At 40.5% G+C, this 20,113-nt stretch overlaps 1 protein-coding gene and 1 long non-coding RNA gene across 5 annotated transcripts in view; both read right to left on the reverse strand.

The window, feature by feature from the left end:
• Window positions 1–13,389: 13,389 nt before the first annotated feature.
• On the reverse strand, window positions 13,390–14,299 carry LOC132888777 (uncharacterized). The gene is made up of 3 exons (XR_009654972.1): window positions 14,164–14,299; window positions 13,535–13,594; window positions 13,390–13,418 (listed from the first exon to the last, which is right to left on the reverse strand). It is a non-coding gene; the product is annotated as an uncharacterized LOC132888777 (long non-coding RNA).
• An 868-nt stretch (window positions 14,300–15,167) lies between these two features.
• Window positions 15,168–20,113, reverse strand: part of pkd2 (polycystic kidney disease 2) — a 49,580-nt gene continuing 44,634 nt past the window's right edge. For all 4 annotated transcript variants that reach the window (XM_060926458.1, XM_060926457.1, XM_060926456.1 and 1 more), the window contains exon 15: window positions 15,168–18,331. In XM_060926458.1, coding sequence (XP_060782441.1) covers window positions 18,104–18,331 — 228 coding nt within the window. In that variant the 3' untranslated portion in view covers window positions 15,168–18,103. The remainder of the gene's footprint in view (window positions 18,332–20,113) is intronic.

A 20,113-nucleotide genomic window follows, 5' to 3' on the forward strand; every position in this document is an offset into this window, starting at 1 on the left:
GTAGACCATCTTTACCAACTGGTTAGTCATATTTCAGCGTCCTTATTGTATCACTTAATTGATCGATAAATGTTTTAGGTTGCTCGAGTGGCACAGCAGAAAAGTACTCATCGGGAATTTGTGAGTTTGAAACCAGATGATGCTGTAACCGTTTGTGGCCGGGTGTCCAAGAGAGCAAAATTGCCTGTGCTACCCAGGTGTTGATCACAATAATACGAAGCAGTCATGTGCGTCTGTGAAGTCATGTATACAGAAGAGGGCAGATAGTGCTTTCCTCCAAGTGTTATGCTGCTGTGAGAAGAAAAAAACCTTTATTCGTCACATGCACAGTGAAATTCATCCTCTGCATTTAACCCATCTGAAGCAGTGAACACACGCACACACTCAGAGCAGTGGGCAGTCACACCAGAGCACCCGGGGAGCGGTCAGGTACCTTGCTCAAGGGCACCTCAGCCCAAGGCCACCCCACGTCAACCTAACTGCATGTCTTTGGATTGTGGGGGAAACCCACACAGACATGGGGAGAACATGCAAACTCCACACAGGAAGGCCCTCGCCGGCCGCTGGGTTCGAACCCGGAACCTTCTTGCTGTGAGGTGACAGTGCTAACCACTACACCACCGTGCTGCCCTGTGGGAAGGATGCTTGGAGATTTTGAAGAAAGCATGTGTTAGTGCGTCACCTAGTGGCTGGGAATCAGCTCAGACCAAATTTGGTAGAAAATGGCCATGTGGGGGAAAAGTTGTCTACAAAGTAGGATCAGTAGCATAAAGTTCAACATGATTTCCATTCTACAAACACTTACCAGTTGGCACAGATGGTCTAGCAGTGTTTTAGCAACTGGTACCTTTTCAGACCAAACTGGATTTTTCATTGGTTTGTTTTTATTATTCCTGTTTAGTCTCTGAGCCCCTGGTACTAATCATGTATTCGCTCTATACATTTTTAATGTACAGTTTCTGATGCTTTAATCCAATCTGTTTAATGGTAAAGAGTGTTTTTTAATGTGATGCTCATTCTAGTATTAATTTTGGTAAGCTCTGTCCATTTGTAACCCTTTTCAATTTTAATTGATTTGTTTTAGAACTGGGGAAATGTGATTTTGAAAATTCTGCAACTCCTCATTCCTACAAGTGATGTATCACTACAGAAACTCATTTCGCTGTGCAGTGAGCAATTAAATGTGTGAAATAAACATTAATTTTGTGTCTAAAAAAGTGAACTATTACGTAAAATCTTACTTCATCATACTAATGAGCAAGTGTTTTTTAATATTGCAACACATCATTAAACTGTCATTAGTGATGAAGACTCCAAAATAAGCGAAGAAGAGGCTGCAATAACAGGCTCCAGGTGTGTGCGTCTTTTTTTTTTTTTTCTTCTGTATCTTGACAGTTCACCATACATGCAGGCTTACTTTCATCGCTGATGTGTAGAATTTGACTTCTCTTGAAATTGCTTAGGTTAAGTGTACACGTAATAGTAGTAATTAGACAAGGGTAATTTTATGACATCACAAAATTTTCAGAAATGGTTATGAATGGGACTGCCTGCTACACTACCAGGACAAGCTAGACAAAATTTTCATGCCATCTTCCATGGCCCTTATACCTTAGTACTATTTTGCACTCATTTGACCTCCGACCTTGACCCTTTGCCAGAATTAGGTTAAAGGTCACTTATGTGTTAAATCGCTACTCCTCTCTCATTTTTCATGATTTTTCACCAAATGGGGGTACAGAGAACTTATGTGGGGGGCTTCAAAATAGTTTGCATCGATTAAGCAATTTGACCTATTTTCACAGTTACGTGACCTTGAACTTGTCAGTTAGGTGACCTCTATAGCTAAAAGTCAGTTTTGTCAATTTTTCATGGTCTTTGAGCTAGTCTTGCTCCTTTGCCATAGAAAAACATTTTGAGTATGTATAGTTTTGACCCATCAACCTTTGAGCTAGATCAATATTAGGTCACACATTTTCAATGGCCTATAATCTCAAAAACAGACTAAGATAAGGCCATAGTTACTATTGAATAGGAATAGGAAGTCATATATGGGTTTTCGTTTGGGAACACTGGTTTTGCCCTGGAGTGACCTTGACAGGTCAGATCAATGATCTGCACGTTTTTCACTGGCCTGCATCAAGAAGTTGGTGAAATATAGGAACCCAGTTAATATTATTAACCAAAGTATTATATCCTTTTCCCCTTTGTCATCAGATTCCAGACAGTTGGCCTCATTTCTCTCAGTTCTGTGACCTTGACCTTTGTCCCAAGGCCTCAGGTGTGGAAATGGGATACCACTGTGCCCTTGGCACAGTACCTCTAATTGTTATTATTATTAGGGCCCGAGCACCGTTCGGTGCGAAGACCCTATTGTTTTCGAAGGATTATTATTCTGCCGTGTTTGGCCTTATTTGAGGCATTTCCCATGCACGAAAACTCATGAAATTTGATACACACATCAGTCATTGTCATCGCTACTCAGCCACAGACTTTTGGCCCCGGGCATGGCCCAGGGACTTCATAGCACCCCTTTTTCCATTTCCCATTGAAATGAATGGGTAGAACTTTGGAATGATGTCATAAGGCCATTTGGAGTGAAATTGCACATGGTCATTTTTAATGTACTCCTCCTAGACGGTTCATCAAATTCATGTCAAACTTGGCAGACATGATGCCAAGATATTGCTGAAGTTGAATTGCTAAGGGATTTTTGATATGTTGTAATATGTTGAAATATTATAACATATGCCAAGATATTGCTGAATGTTGAACTTGATATCTTGTAATATGATTCTGATTCTCTTTAGCCGTAATGGGCCTGTCTGGTATAGCGCCACCAACTGGCCAAGGAAAGAATAGGGTTTTGAATATGTGTGTTTTGACACATCATGAATTTTAACATGCTCCTCCTAGACGGTTCATGAGATTCATGTGAAATTTGTTATACGTGATGCCAAGATGTCGCTGATATTAAATTGCGAAGGGATTTTTGATATCTTGTAATATGTTGAAATGGCCTTATGATTTTAATATCTTGCCACATAAACAGGAAATGTGTCAGAAAGCCACAGTGCATTGACTGTATGGTCGGACACTTCTTACTTCAACAGATATTATGATAACCTGATGCCCAATGGGCCTGCCTGTTATAGCGCCACCACCTGGCCAAGCAGGAAATGTGCCAGAAATTGGCAATGCCTTAACTGATTGATCGGACACTTTACAAAATATTGTGTATTATGATTGTGATGATATTCACATGTGTAATTCAGATGCCTAGCACAGCGCCACCATCTGGCCAAGCAGGAAATGGGGAAAAATGTTCAATTCATTGATGGATTGATCTGAAACTTTACAAAATATTGGATATCATGAGTCTGATGATATACACAATTCCATGCACACGCATACACACACACAGTCATATGCATATTTATGCATACACACACATGCACACGCAACATCTATGAGCTCTCTCTCCCTCTGACAAACAGACACACACAATAATAGTGGAGCTCCAGCGGCGCACCATACCTAAGAAAAGTCGATTTTTTTTGTGGTGTGTACGTGTACCACCAGTCATACACACCGCCTAGTGGTCAGTGTTGGTAATTACCAGTCATACACACCGCCTAGTGGTCAATGTTGGTAATTACCAGTCATACACACCGCCTAGTGGCCAGTGCTAGCCAGTAAAGAAATAAAACAAGAGACTGGCTGAAATAATTTTCCAGTATCCTCTTCATTTTTATTGTACTGTCGTTTTCCTTTTTCGTTTTTTTTCTCCCTGTTTTCGGAAGAACACCAAGACCAGAAGCTTTTTTTTTCTCTCCTCCTGCGTAAAGACCACAAGCGGAGGCCATCTACATCGGATCTGCTTTAATATCAACAGATCTTCGATTAAGGTATGTATGTGAATCTTTTCATCATGGCACACCTTCAGCCTGTTCAGTGTGCTGAGTGCAGGATGTTTGGTCATTCTTCCTCCGTCGCTAGCGATAGCTTTATTTGTGATAAGTGCAGATTAGTTAGCTCTCTGACGGAGAAGATTACAGTGCTAGAAGCGTGTGTCCAGGCTTTAGAGAAGGTCAGTGAGCGTGAGAACAGTGTAGTTTCTGTAGAGGAAAGTCTGGACGCCTTAGGTGGAGTTAGTAATCCCCCAACTCCGGCATTAGAGCCCTTACAGCGGAGCAAATGGGTGATGGCTCGGCGGCATAAGTGTAGAGCCAAAGCTACCACTGAGGCTCGCCCACGGAAGCACCACTCCTCTCCGCGTCACGTGTCGAACAGGTTTGCTCTCCTTAGTGACGCACCCACTGAGAAACCTGAAAGAGCTCTGGTTATGGGGACTCTATCATACGGCACGTGAAATTAGCTCAGCCTTTAGGGGCACCAGCAGCTTTAGTCAGGTGTATACCAGGAGCCAGGGCGCCGGACATAGCAGGCAATCTTAGGGTCCTAGGCAAGCACAGGTTCTCAAAGATAGTTATCCATGCAGGAGCTAATGATATATGCCTTCGTCAGTCTGAGGTTACTAAGAGTGACTTTGTAGAGGTGTTTAAATTAGTGAAGGCGATGTCCGATGCTGTAGTATGCTCTGGCCCCATTCCAATGCGGCATGGTGATGTAGCTTACAGCAGGTTATGGTCGCTGAACTGCTGGCTGTCCAGGTGGTGCTCTGAAAACAGTGTGGGCTTTATAGATAATTGGGCTAATTTTGAGGGCACTGCTGGCCTGTTAGGGCGGGACGGTATCCAGCCCATTCGGGAAGGTGCTGCTCTCATTTCCTGCAGCATAGGTCATAGTCTCAGAACAGGCCTAGTTAATTCCTGACAATCCAGACCCAAGGCCAGGGAGCAGACAAACAGGCTAAACCGACTGTCTGCTAGCTGCACAGAGTCGTCACTCAGGGCCCACTACATCGAGACTGTGTCTGTTCCCCGAGCTCAACAAAAAGGTAGAAATTTTCAGAGAGTTTGTTCCAGTAACCTAATCCAATATAAAATTAGATCATACTGACTGTACAGCTGCTGCCAGCACCTTTGATCTAAAGGTGGGGCTATTAAATATTAGATCTCTTACATCTAAAGCGCTAATGGTTAATGAACTCATTACTGATCAGGAGTTTAATGTACTGTGTTTAACAGAAACATGGATTAAGCCAAATGAATATATAGCATTAAATGAAGCGAGTCCTCCTGGATACAGTTATATACACCAGCCTCGTCTAACCGGCAGAGGAGGAGGCGTCGCGGTTATTTATAACGATTATCTAGGTGTAACACAAAAACCTGGTTATAAATTTAATACATTTGAAGTTCTTCGTACTCATATAATGTATGTAGCCTCGAAAAATAAGTCTACCCAGTTAATTCCATTGCTTATTATTTACAGGCCCCCGGGGCCATATTCTGAGTTTCTTTCTGAATTTGCAGATTTTATCTCAGATCTGGTTATTTCCTTAGACCAGGGGTCTCCAAACTGATCCATAAAGGGCCATGTGGCTGCAGGTTTTCATTCCAGCCATGCAGCAGCACACCTGATTTGGCTTATTCAATCAACTGAACTGTCTTCACACAGTCAAATACTTGCAGCCACACCCACCCTTGATTAAAGGGTGGGTGTGTCAGTTGATTGAATAAGCCAAATCAGGTGTGCTGCTGCATGGCTGGAATGAAAACCTGCAGCCACATGGCCCTTTATGGATCAGTTTGGAGACCCCTGCCTTAGACAAAGCTTTAGTTGTCGGAGATTTTAATATTCACTTCGATAACCCGGGCGGCACGGTGGTGTAGTGGTTAGCGCTGTCGCCTCACAGCAAGAAGGTCTGGGTTCGAGCCCCGTGGCCGGCGAGGGCCTTTCTGTGTGGAGTTTGCATGTTCTCCCCGTGTCTGCGTGGGTTTCCTCCGGGTGCTCCGGTTTCCCCCACAGTCCAAAGACATGCAGGTTAGGTTAACTGGTGACTCTAAACTGACCGTAGGTGTGAATGTGAGTGTGAATGGTTGTCTGTGTCTATGTGTCAGCCCTGTGATGACCTGGCGACTTGTCCAGGGTGTACCCCGCCTTTCGCCCGTAGTCAGCTGGGATAGGCTCCAGCTTGCCTGCAACCCTGTAGAACAGGATAAAGTGGCTAGAGATAATGAGATGAGATGACTTCGATAACCCAGAAGACCCTTTAAAAACAGCGTTTGTGTCCATCTTAGATTCAGTCGGGATTAAGCAGAATGTCATAGGACCGACCCATAATGGTGGTCACACCCTTGATCTAATACTAACATTCAGATTAAACGTAGACAATATAGTCATACTTCCACAGTCTGAAGTTATCTCAGATCATTGTCTCATCTCATTCAAAATATGTCTGAGTAATAATATATGCACTTCACCACGCTACTGTATTAAACGTACTTTCACGTCAACTACTGCACAGAGCTTTATAAATGATCTCCCAGAGCTGTCAACTTTGATTGGGTCACCGTCAGCCCCTGCAGAACTTGATCAGGCAACTGAATGCTTAGAGTCAACATTCCGCCATACTTTAATGTAGCTCCTCTAAAAAGGAAAATGGTCAGAGACAAAAAATTAGCACCCTGGTATAATGATGACACTCGCACATTAAAACAGACCACTCGAAAATTGGAACGTAAATGGCGTCAAACAAAATTGGTAGTGTTCAAATTAGCTTGGAAGGAGAGCTTCCTGAAGTATAGAAAATCTCTTAGTGCTGCGAGATCAACATATTTCTCCTCCCTAATAGAAGATAACAAAAATAATCCTAGATTCCTATTTAATACTGTAGCAAAATTAACCAGGAATAAGTCCACTATCAACACATGCACACCTGCAGTATGTAGTAGCAACGACTTCATGAATTTTTTTAATGACAAAATTGAGAATATCCGACAAAAAATTCAAACTACTAATTTAAGGTTAGACAATGAAAGTGACCTTGTAGTTAACAATATAACTCTATCAGATCATCAGTTAGAATGTTTTACTCCCCTAAAAGAAACTGAATTACTTTCATTAATCTCTACATCAAAAGCCTCAACTTGCGTACTAGATCCCTTACCAACACATCTATTCAAACAGATAATGCCTGGAGTAATTGAACCGCTTCTAAAAATAATAAATTCTTCTCTTATGATTGGCTATGTACCCAAATCCTTTAAACTAGCAGTTATCAAACCCCTGATTAAAAAACCTGACCTTGATCCCTGTCAGCTGTCCAATTATCGGCCAATATCAAACCTCCCCTTTATCTCCAAGATCCTTGAAAAAGCTGTGGCACAGCAGTTATGCTCATATTTACATAGGAATAACATCCATGAAATGTATCAGTCAGGATTTAGACCTCATCATAGCACAGAGACAGCACTGTTTAAGTAGTAAACGACCTACTGTTGGCGTCTGATCAGGGCTGTGTCTCGCTACTTGTGTTGCTTGACCTTAGTGCAGCATTTGATACCATTGATCATTCCATTCTTCTGGATAGACTAGAAAATGTTGTGGGAGTTAAGGGAATGGCCCTCTCCTGGCTCAGGTCTTATCTAACTGATCGTTATCAGTATGTTGATATAAATGGTGATATTTCTAGACGTACCGAGGTAAAGTTTGGTGTTCCACAAGGTTCTGTCTTGGGTCCACTGCTTTTTTCTTTATATATGTTACCTCTGGGCAATATTATTCATAAACATTGTATTAGTTTCCACTGTTATGCTGATGACACACAGTTGTATGTCTCTGCAAAACCTGATGAGAGACACCAGCTTAATAGAATTGAGGAATGTGTTAAGGACATTAGACACTGGATGCTTATTAATTTCCTTCTGCTTAACTCTGACAAGACTGAAGTACTTGTGCTAGGACCACATACAGCTAGAAGTAAGTTTTCTGATTACACAGTGACTCTGGATGGCCTTTCTGTTTCTTCACGTGCAGCAGTAAAAGACCTCGGAGTGATTATTGACCCCAGTCTTTCATTCGAAACTCACATTGATAACATCACCCGGATAGCTTTCTTTCATCTCAGAAATATTGCAAAGATAAGAAATTTAATGTCATTGCATGATGCAGAAAAACTAGTCCATGCTTTCGTTACCTCCAGGTTGGATTATTGTAATGCCTTACTGTCTGGATGTTCCAATAAGTGCATAAACAGGCTCCAGTTAGTTCAAAATGCAGCAGCAAGAGTCCTTACTAGAACTAGAAAATATGACCACATCACACCTGTCTTATCCACACTGCATTGGTTCCCAATCAAATTTCGTATTGATTATAAAATACGACTATTGACCTTTAAAGCACTAAATGGTCTCGCACCACAGTACCTGAGTGAACTTCTGCTCCTCTATGACCCGCCACGCCTACTTGGATCAAAAGGTGCAGGCTATCTGCTGGTACCTCGTATAGTGAAGGCTACATCAGGAGGCAGAGCCTTTTCTTACAAAGCCCCACAGTTATGGAACAGCCTTCCAAGTAATATTCGGGAATCAGACAGTCTCAGCATTTAAGTCTAGGCTGAAAACATATCTGTTTAGTCAAGCCTTTTGTTAATGGTGTTTGAGGTAAAGGAGTAGATCTGGAGGGTCCTCAGACATAGAGTGTTTTGGTAAACTGGGATGTATGGATGCTGTCAGTCTCCACTCGCTTGCTCACTCGAGTTTGTTGACGGTGTAGTGGCTGGCTGCTTTATGTCCCGGGGCTCCCTCATGCCTGTGTTACCTTCTGGCTCTCTCCTTTTAGTTATGCTGTCATAGTTAGTTGCCGGAGTCCCTGCTTGTACTCGGTGCAATATGTATACTGCTCCTACTTATTCAGGTGACATTGGGCATACCTAACAACCTGTGTTTTCTTTCCCTCCCCCCACCCCAAATCTGTCCTTCTGAGTTACATGGAGTCAACAGGAAATCTTTTGGTGGAGAGGGTGGAGACCTCGACTGGCTATCGTAGCCTGCAGGGAATCGGCCGTCAGACATTCTGTCGCATGTCCCAGACCCGGTGAAATGTAACTGAATTGTCTTGGCCAGCCCTAAGGGTCCCATCTGCATCTCATCATTGCTGAGGAGTGTGCTCCCATCACCCAATCAAGCATCCAGCCAGAGCAGGTCATGATATTTTTTACCATATTAACATGCCATTGTTGTGTGTTATGCCTGATGTAAAGACTCTCATCTCTGCGAGCCTACCACACAGATTTAATACTTGTCATTTTTAGGGCATACCTCACAACCTGTGTTTTCTTTCTCTCTCTCTTCCCCCCCCAATCTGTCCCTCTGAGTTACATGTTGATCCTGGGATTGAGATGCTGGCCTCTTCTGCCCCTCGGACCTGCTTGATCCATCCTGGTGCCCTGTGTCTGGTCAGAGTTTTATCGCACTGCTCCTGTGAAGGACGGCCCCATGAGGACAGTTGAGGGTTATACCTGTTAAAACTGTTAATATTATAGTCAGGCTGTCTGTTGTTGCCCAAATGAGGATGGGTTCCCTTTTGAGTCTGGTTCCTCTCGAGGTTTCTTCCTCATGTCGTCTGAGGGAGTTTTTCCTTGCCACCGTCGCCACAGGCTTGCTCATTGGGGATAGATTAGGGATAAAATTAGCTCATGTTTTAAGTCGTTCAAATTCTGTAAAGCTGCTTTGCGACAATGTTTATTGTTAGAAGCGCTATACAAATAAACTTGATTTGATTCACATTTTCTGAACCAATCAGGGTGCAAGACTATCTTGCACATTTGAATCAGTTTCTAAAGCGTCTTTCATCATGACACGGTGACGCGACACAAGGATTTTGAAAGTGGTTTGTCTTTTTGGGGTTTTTTAAGCTTATTTTGTCATTTTGTTGACAAAATTTGCTAATTTTTGTAACTGTAACCAAGCAACGAACTAACCAATAGCATTTCAGAAATACAGCCCCTTATTAAGGAAAAAAGCCCTCCTTGATTGACCAATCAGAATTGAGTAATTTGGCCCTAGGTATTATTATTATTAAGATCACTCTGCAGATTAACTTGGCTTTTGTTTGATCCAATAAGTCTATTTTCTGCAACTCCTTGACCTTTGGCTCTCTTCAGGGTGAGCGAGTTTCCATGGCAGTAACTAGAACAGTGAGACTTGCCATGTTAAGACCTACAGCTTGGAAGATTCTGCATTTGGTCAAATTGCCAAAATTACTACACAATACCTCGAGGCAAGTTTTTTTCAGAAATATAGTTGATGGCTGAATTCTCAGTCTCTATTTCAAAGTTATGCTTTTTCTGTGGAGATTCTAAATAAATGTTTTTGATTTTAGCTCACTTAACAAAAATGGTGAAAATGATTCAGGTTTTACGAGTGCCTCTCAAACAGAATATCATGAAAAAGTTATTTTTGGTTTTGTTATTTAACTCAAAATGGTGAACTTTTCATATAGTCTATATTCATTACACAAAATGAAATATTTCAAACTTTGTGTTAATTTTGATGATTATGGCTGATAGCTCATGAAAATTAGAAATCCAGGATCTCAAATTATTAGAATATTTCCTACGATCAATCCGAAAGGATTTACAATACAGAAATGTCCAGTTTCTGAAAAGTATGTTAATATATACACTCAATACTTGTTTGGAGCTCCTTTACCATGAGTTACTGCATCAACACGGCGTAGCATGGAGGCGATCAGCCTGTGGCACTGCTGAAGTGTTATTGTAACCCAGGTTGCTTTGATAGCGGCCTTCAGCTCATCTGTATTTTTGGGTTGGGTGTTTCTCATCTTCCCCATAAATTCTCTCTGGGGTTCAGGTCAGGCAAGTTGACTGGCCAATCCAGCACCGTAATAGCATGGTCAGCAAACCATTTGGTAGTAGTTTTGGCACTGTGGGCAGGTGCCAAGTCCTACTGGAAAAGGAAATCAGCATCTCCATAAAACTTGTCAGCAGATGGAAGCATGAAGTGCTCTAAAACCTCCTGGTCGACGCTGCATTGACTTTAGACTTGATAAAATACAGTGGACGAACACCAGCAAATGACATGGCACCCCAAATCATCACAAACTGCAGAACCTTCACACTGGACTTCAAACACCTTGGATTATGTGCCTTTCCACGCTTCCTCCAGACTCTAGGACCTTGATTTCCAAATAAAATGCAAAATTTACTTTCATCTGAAAAGAGGACTTTGGACTACTGAGGAACAGTCCAGTTCTTTCTCTCCTTAGCCCAGGTAAGACACTTCTGACATCTCTGGTTCAGGAGTGGCTTGATATTAGGAATGTAACAGTTGTAACCCCTTTCCTGAAGACGTCTGTGTGTGGTGGCTCTTGATGCACTCACACCAGCCTCAGTCCACTCCTTGTGAAGCTCTCCCAAGTTCTTGAATTGACTTTTCTTGACAATCCTCTCAAGGCTGCAGTCATCCCTGTTGCTTGTGCACCTTTTCCAGCAATGACTTTCTGTGGCTTACCCTCCTTGTGGAGAGTGTTAATGATAGTCTTTGGGACAACTGTCAAGTCAGCAGTCTTCTCCATGATTGTGGTTGCGTGTACTGAACTAGACTGAGAGATACGCAGTATTTATACTGTTTTACTTATACTCAAAATGAAAGATTCTCATATTTTGAGACTGTAGGCCATAATTATCAAAATTAAAATGGGAAAATACTTGAAGCATTTTTGTTTACATGTAATGAGTCTAGAATATATAAAATTTTCACTTTCTTAAATAACTGATGGAAAATACTGAACTTTTTCCACAATATTCTCATTATTTGAGATGTACTACTTTGTATCTATGATTTTAATATTGTAATTCATGTTCACAATTCTACTATATAAAAACACATGCATTAAATAAACCTTGTTTATCGTTTATTCACCTTGCACGCACGTTTGGTTGAATCTCAAATTTGTGTTTTATTCCTGATTTCGTATTCCCTAATGTTTTGAAAATAGTGTGTTATTTCATAAAGAACAAGTCCATGTTTAGCACATTATGATAAATTTCTCTGAATCTGTCACTAACAAACCCCCCCTAATTTTAGGACCTTTTAGATATAAACAGGAAATTATTAACTATTATTGTTTTTGCTTCCCAGTGTTGCAATCAATAAAGCTTTCATTAACGTGGTGATCATAATACATACAATTTATGGAAATATCTTCAACATTAAATCAACAGTATTAAACTTCTCTTAAGCTCAGGCATGTGGGAAGTCATGGCCTAATGGTTAGAGAAGCAGCTTTGGAACCAAAAGGTCAGTGGTTTGATTCCCTGGACCAGCAGGAATGGCTGAAGTGTACTTCAGCAAGGCACCTAACCCCCAACTGCTCCCCAGGTATGTTGTACTTCTCTTTGGATAAGAACAGCTGCTAAATACCTGTAACGTAATGGAGCAGTGCCAGTAGTGAGCTGCCCTTATATGAAATCTGACCCAGCTGAACTATTTTACATTGGCGTTTTCAAGAAAACACTATATTTACACAACACATACTTCATGTGGGATTTGTAAACATGAGACAGTACAGACCAAACCAAAACAGACTAATCTGTTTTAATGTGGACTAATTCACAGACTATTTTTTGCATGTATTTATTTTCATCATTATCATTGTGCAGCCTGTTGGGTTTCAGTCACGTGACTTTTCTTAGCGGTTTTACCAGAAGTGAAACAGCTGGTGGTCTAAACGGTTGCCGTAGTGCAAACAACTAGCGATAACTTATCAGAGTATGCTCGTAATCTAGAAGCCACTGCTCGCTTTAGACATATTCAGAAGATTGCTATGTGCAATGGAATCGACCCCTACAGTCTAGGAAAGAAGGATGTGTCATATGATCTCGAAAACTACCCTTCAGTCGAGTTCCCCGCCATCTCAAACTATCTGGTGTTGCAGACGTCCTTCTACACCGCAAAACAGATGAAAGTGTGGAAGAGTATGGGGGCTTACAACTTTTTTGTATGTGGCTGGGTAAAGGACCTCGCTATCAAGTCACTGCCGAATGAATCCTGTATTGTTTTTACCCGTGCAAGTATTTATTTATTTTTTTAGCTTTTTGTTCGTGTCTTTACAACGAAGCGCTGCAAGTTGAAGTGTAAATAAACAGTTCGCTTGATTCTCACTTGTGTTGGCTCTTATCTCTCAGGTAAACCATTCACAAAGATCATTGAAAACCCCTTTAAAGGGCTGATGACACGAACATGACTCTATGCAATTTCTTAAACTATACAACATGGCAAACATGTTAGATTTCTGTTATAATTACGTGAAAAGAAGCTGTTACGCGAATATCCAACTTTTAATTGCACAGCGCAAGAAAACTGGGTCCGTGGCTCGCGGGCATGCTGTGACGTCAGCGGAAGAACACGCTGCGGTTCACTGGCTGTTCTACTCGATGGGAATGGCGCATGAAAACACCGGTGAACTCTCTAGTGCTAGCTCTTCCTCTGAACAAAAGAACAACCAAATACTGGTACTTTAAGCAGTGATCATGATGGCATGATTTTATCTGATTTTAAATAAATGAGTGATAATAATGTGAATGTTCACAACTGGTACATACAAACTCTGCAGCTTCTGATTCAGCAGCTGCGTCATTCTCCGCAAAAACATCAGCAAGAACCTACAATATAAATGGAAATGCAATACACTAAGCTCAAATGACTTTTGGAAAGTATAATTTCTAAATTTTTTCTACATATTCTTGAAGTCGGTCATCGGGGTACTTGCTACCGTTCCCCAACAACGCATGGCAAAGGGTAAAGTGTAGTGTTGCTACGAGTACTTGCTAAAGCCTCCGGTGGAAGATCCTCGATGTGCTGATAAGACATACAGTTCTATATAACACACAAGTGTCACGATAATCACAAAACAGATGCAAATTGTTAAAATACCTAATTTTTAAGCAATCATGTATTGATCTCTTCCGAGTAGAATCCATGATAGCCTACCCTCTTTACCCTTTGCCTCTCGTTGCTAGGCGGCAGTTACATGAAAGCCGCAAGCTTTCACAAGCAAATACATGACTGATATCACGCCGACTTTATGATTACATTTATGATTATCATGAATGTGTACTCTATGATGTGTACTCTATGAGCGCTCTGGAGCGAGTCACTTCCAAGATGGCCACGCAGACCGCATGGTTACTATTTTTAGCATCATGTCGGAGCACTCTATAGCTCTACGTACCTTTATCTTATGTCGTTTCTCAACACATGTTCTGACAGGAGGACTGTCTTTGGAGGAGTCGCCTTGTCCCAGGTGACTGCTGGATCCGGCATAGCTACTAGTAGACCCCCTCCGGAATACTGTATGCACTGCTGATGGTAGCAACACACGTTTGTGCTGAACTGAACACCCAAGAGATTCTTTTAAGCTGGGAAGGGTGTCAAAACAATCCAAATCGAAGTGTTCAGAGCACAGGACGGATGTTGGTGAGGGCTCCCACTTGTCACGAGTGCGCCTGACTTGCTTCACCCACTTCGCATGCAGCTCGGGATCTCTGGGAAACTTGAATAAACTTACCCCATCCTTGTGGGTTTTGGAGCAAAAGCCGGCAACACAACGCGAAGGCATAATAACTATATATATATATATATAAAATGTATAATAATAATACTAATAATGATAAACTGAACACCTGTCGCATCAACAACAAACTGGTAAGTTAAGAGGAAGATTCTTTCGCTGACGTCATATAGCCCCTCCTCCTCATTCATCTCCTGGGTGCTGCAGCCCTGTCAAATTTGCCCAAATAGCCGCGTTTTTTATCGTAACTTGTAAAATAGGCGCCTTCGTGAATTAATATATGGATCATCGGGAATTACTTTTTATGTTATAAAACATCGCCAAAGATGTCAAAAACGTGTCATCAGCCCTTTAAAGACCTGGATCTTAGTTAAACAAGACAGAGAAGTGATCACGGCGCGTTGTAACTGTATGGCTGGGTAAGAACTTTGTCGCAACCTTCATGCATATGGACTTTGTGAGGAGTAAACAAAGAAACAGCTGGGGACTTTAGTGCTTTGTGACTAAAAAAAAAAATAAAACCAGTGCTATTCTTGGATTGACTTAACTCAACTTCCTGATTCATAATCTCAGCTGGACCCTGTAGATTTGTACCTACTATCTCACTATCCCTGGTTCAGTGCAACAAGTGGTTTTCTGTCCCTGCAGAAAAACACCCAGGGCTGTGAAAATGTGCAAATATTTTATTCTCAAACAAAGCAGATATTCAAACAGTAATACTGATTAAAACATTCAGAAATGCAGAGCCAAATCTCCAGAGCTGTTTGCTGATAGAAGTTCTGCTCTCACTGAATACACATTATACGCTGGCAAATAGAAAAATAAAGCACCATACTGAATATCAGCCTTAATAAAGGAATGTAAAATAGCACAACCCCCCCAAATATCCAAACACAGTGTGGAGAAAAGGTGTGTCCAAAAAAAATGCATCTTGAGATTAAAGTTTGCCAGCAAAACAAAAGTACTGACACACAAAAATGTTAAAAAAAAAAAAAAAAAAAGAAATTGGGACAAATATAACAGGCATTCAGTATTATAAAAGTACTGACAATACAGTAGCAAGAATAGAGTACTGTCATCTCGATACTGACATCATATCAGATTGCTCAGCTCAAGTCAAGAAAATTAAACTTGTGTGCTGAATTTCTGGTGAGGCAAAACTAATATCAGCAAAAAGCTCTGCAACTTCAGCTATACAAGTCATACAAGCACACACTAAGCTTCCCATGAAAGCAGATGCACTCCGAATCGAAGTTTGTTTCAAATTACAATAGGTATAAAATTGTAAAAAAAAACATTAATAAGGAATAAATCACCTGGTATAAGTTTACATGACAACATGCTGCTTGTGCAACTATATTAACTGAAAGCAACTACAAATGTGCAACAAAGATCTGTTTTAATAAGTAACAGGGTCAAATTAAATAAAGCTTCATTCTGAGAAAATACCTGTACTTTAAATACAAAATGCTTTGAAATTTGAGTCCCTACAGAAAAAAATTCAAGTTACTGCGATCCAAAAAGCGGGACCTTCATTATATGATACCCTCATTATATTAATAACACAGGGCTTGACATTAACTTTTTAAATCCACAGCAAGATTTTTCACTTGACCATAACCTTTTTATTCTCATGTATTTACAAGTTCAATGAAAGGAAAGTGATTCACAAAAGTTTATCCAAAAGCAGGTACAGTTATGATAATTATGCTTTAATTATTTATGATAACTTTTCAATAAAACTCAAACTTTAACAATAAAACAAAAAACTTGATCTGCAGTTTTAAGAGTTAGACTCGTCCAAATTCAAAGCTTCTGGAGGAAATAAAGTTAAATCTTGATTAATCCAGTAAAACTTGAAGTATAAATTAATTTAAAGAAAACCAATTGGACATGATAAGGGGGAACAGAATCACGTTGTGAATCAATGAAAACAAACCGTGAGCGAGTTCGGTACCGTCATGAAATATTTTACGACATTGTATGGTTCACATTAACCATCACTAAAAGAAAAATACAATGAGTGTCAATGAAATGAAGGTTCACCACAGATATTGATTTTATTGAGGTATTTTATCACCGTTTTTCTGATTTCAATGAATTCAGTGTCTAATAATCTATAATTACATATTACAATGTGGTTATTTTTACACACACACACACACACACACACACACACACACCTGCTGCACTCGGCTTCCCTGGAATTTTGTAAACAATAACATGGCCGTATGTCTGAGGGGATTGAACTAGTTTTATTGGAACTTTATTGATGTAACTCTTGAATAATCACTATTAGGCAGATGCGGATTTGACTTTTCTCAAACGTTTGGTTGTCCCAGACAGTCGGACGACCGTTAAATGTCAAGTCCTGCAACTAAACAGAGAAATAATAAGTGTATATATTAAAAATTCTTCATCTTTCTTTTAACTGTTTGAATACAATTTGATATTTATATTTACAGAAACCTTAATGTGTGATGATGATGATGATGATGATATGTTCCCTAAACATTCTGGTTAAATTAACTTTCTATAGGAAAACAGTTGGGGGGGGGCTATATAATCCATTAATGATGTTTCATTATCAAATTAAATATCAAAACAAACATGCATTTTGTAAACATGTGTTTAAATAATTTATTTCTAACAGGCACTTACTGACTTTTCAAGCAGGGATCCATTGGGCTTATAGTGAGGATGTACTATATAGTAAATAGAAATGTTTTTTTTCCTAACTCTGTGTTGGAGCGGCTTTCATCCATAAATAATCATAAATCCTATCCAAAATCTTTTTTAATTACTCAGATTTGCACAAAGAGATTTTTTAGATCAAATGAAAATATAAGTTTCATTTTAAATGGTTATTGAGCCGTCCACGACGGACACCTTCCATTCACAAAAATGTGTGAAGATGAGAGAAGATGGCACATTTTCACCTGTATTCCAAGTGGCAATGGAAATGTAACACTGAGCTAAATACAAGCATCATTTTGCAAAAAATAGCAATCATTACTGTACGTAAAGAAATAATTTTTGAAAAATCCTAAACATTAAAGTTTATGATTAAGTGATGATCTTGTGCTAGTGATTATGTTTAAGAAAGCAATAATGTGATCTCAATTTAGAGTGTAGCTCTGATACTAATTTTTATTCTGTCTGTGGCAGTATAGACTTAACGTCTCAAATATTCAAATGTGTGGCTATTAAAAAATCTCATCTAAATTTGATTGGCACAGAAAACTAAGTGTCAAGATATAACTTCATGTGATGCCTTCATTTACAACAACCTCATTCAAATTTGTAAATTGCTCATTTAAATATACATGCGCATAGAAAAAGTCTTACACTTTGCACCATTTTGTCAAAAACGACATTTTTGTATGACCCCAGACCTATCTTGCATAGTACCTGGTCTAAAGCTGATTAAAGTTTGTGCCACTGTACCTTCATTAAATGTTCAGAATACGATGCTGCTTAATAATCAATGTACCATTTATAGAGATAGTGGACTGTGAATAAACTGCATAAAACAAAGGAAAATACTTATATAAAAGGTGTTGGAATACTTAATAAGGCCATAGGAGCAGTAGAAGAGGTCTTACACGTGTCCACTTATGTTGCCTCCGGTGTCTGGGCCCTCGGTGGACAGTGAGGAGGAGGGGCGGGTGCTGCGTGGGCGGGGCTGAGTTCCTGGACCAACAGGAGTCGCCTGCTGATGGCTGACCTGAGAGATGGCGTCGTCCGACTCCCAGCGCTCGAGCTCCTCTCGCACCAGCCGCTCCATCTGCTCCCTGTGAGCCTCTGTATCCCTTCCCATCCTTTCATCCTGAGAGAGAGACACACACACACACACACACACGGGGGAATATGGTGGCATGAAAATGAAAAAATAAATAAAAATATTCCATGAATGTGCACATAAGAAAATTTGGATATAAATAGTAAAAATTCTGAACAAAAATCCCAAAATTAATCTGGGAAATTTGATTTATACAAGGCTTTAACCATAAAATCCAACCATGGGGCCAGTTTTGATATCTGCATTACGTTAAATATCACATTATCATCACATTTAGGCCACACCAATTCAATTAGCTGGTTCTCGGAATCGCCGCTTGAAGAAAATGCAAAATGGAAAAAAATAAAATCTAAATCAAACTCCCGCCAGCAGAAAAGGTCACGTGACGTCAAAAGCCAATCAAATCGCCCCTTTCACTTTCGATAAAGACTTGTGGAAGAAACATGCCTGTGGAGGGAAGTCCTGCAAAGCCTGTGTTTGTGATTGTTAGGATATTCAGCGAACAGAAGCGTAAAATCTTTGACAGGTGTGTTGAAATTCTGTTTACTGGTTTGCCTGTATTGTTTGGTCTATTTCCAACGCTAATTTTACCATCAGAGCATTTTTTAAATTTTATTTCGCCCGCTCGCTTCATATTTTTCCTGAAAAAATCCGAGAACCAACTAATTAAATTGGTGTGGCCTTATTTATATTTTCATCTCTGTATCAGAGCTCAGCTACAGATGCTACTCAGATACGGTACACACCAAACCTTTCTCTACATTATTTCACTTCTGACTGACCTGTGATAAATACAATATCTATGTTACAACTGAATATGTTTACTTTTAAATGGGGAATAAACTCCATACAAATGTCAAAAAAGGTCATTTTTTGTTTCAGCAATACCCCCTCAGCTCTCTGGAGACATCCACATGACCACATCCTCTTATACCCCTTTTCCACCAAATCAGTTCCAGGGCTGGTTCGGGGCCAGTGCTGGTGCTGGTTCACAACTCGTTCAACTTGCGAGCCAGCTGAGAACCAGTTTGCTTTTCCATAGCTCGCGGTGCTAAGGGAAGCCACGTCATCACGTCATTGTATACGTCAGTTACGTCGCTGTACAAGTCATTACGTCGCTGTATACGTCAGTTACGTTTGCATAAACCTTGGCGCGAATATCGAAGCAAAAACAACACGGAAGAAGCAGCAGCAACAACAACAATAATAATAACAATGGATGACTTCGCATTTGTACAGCTGCTGCTTCTCATCACTTAAAAATGGCGATCTTTCGCGGTCTTGTTATTGTTGTTGGTCTTAACAACTCCGCCCCCCCCGCTGACGAAAGCGGTTCTTTCCTCTGGCCCAGCAGAGAGTTGGTGCTAGCCTGGAACCGGTTTTTCTGGCCCCAGAGCCAGTTCTTTGTCAGTGGAAACAGAAAACCCGGTTCCAAACTAAGCACTGGCCCCGAACCAGCCCTGGAACTGCTTTGGTGGAAAAGGGGCATTAGTGCTCTAAAGCCAACCACATGACTCAACCCCCCTCTCAGCTCTCCTGAGACATCCACATGAGACACACCCCCTTAGCACACTAAAGCCAACCACATGACTCCACCCCCTCAGCTCTCTGGAGCCATCCACCTTGACCTCAAAATGTTTCTTTCAAAACCCTTGAGTTGTAATCAAAGGCAGAAATCATGAGTTATACTTTTAGCATCCGATTATGGATTTCCACTTCATGATTGAACTCACAATTACATTTTTGTAGGTTATGATTACTTGTCACAACTTGTCACTTGTTTTTAGAGAACTTTCAGTTGCCTTTATG

This window comes from Neoarius graeffei, chromosome 7 (genome assembly GCF_027579695.1).
Source record: "Neoarius graeffei isolate fNeoGra1 chromosome 7, fNeoGra1.pri, whole genome shotgun sequence".
NCBI classification, from domain to species: Eukaryota; Metazoa; Chordata; class Actinopteri; order Siluriformes; family Ariidae; genus Neoarius; species Neoarius graeffei.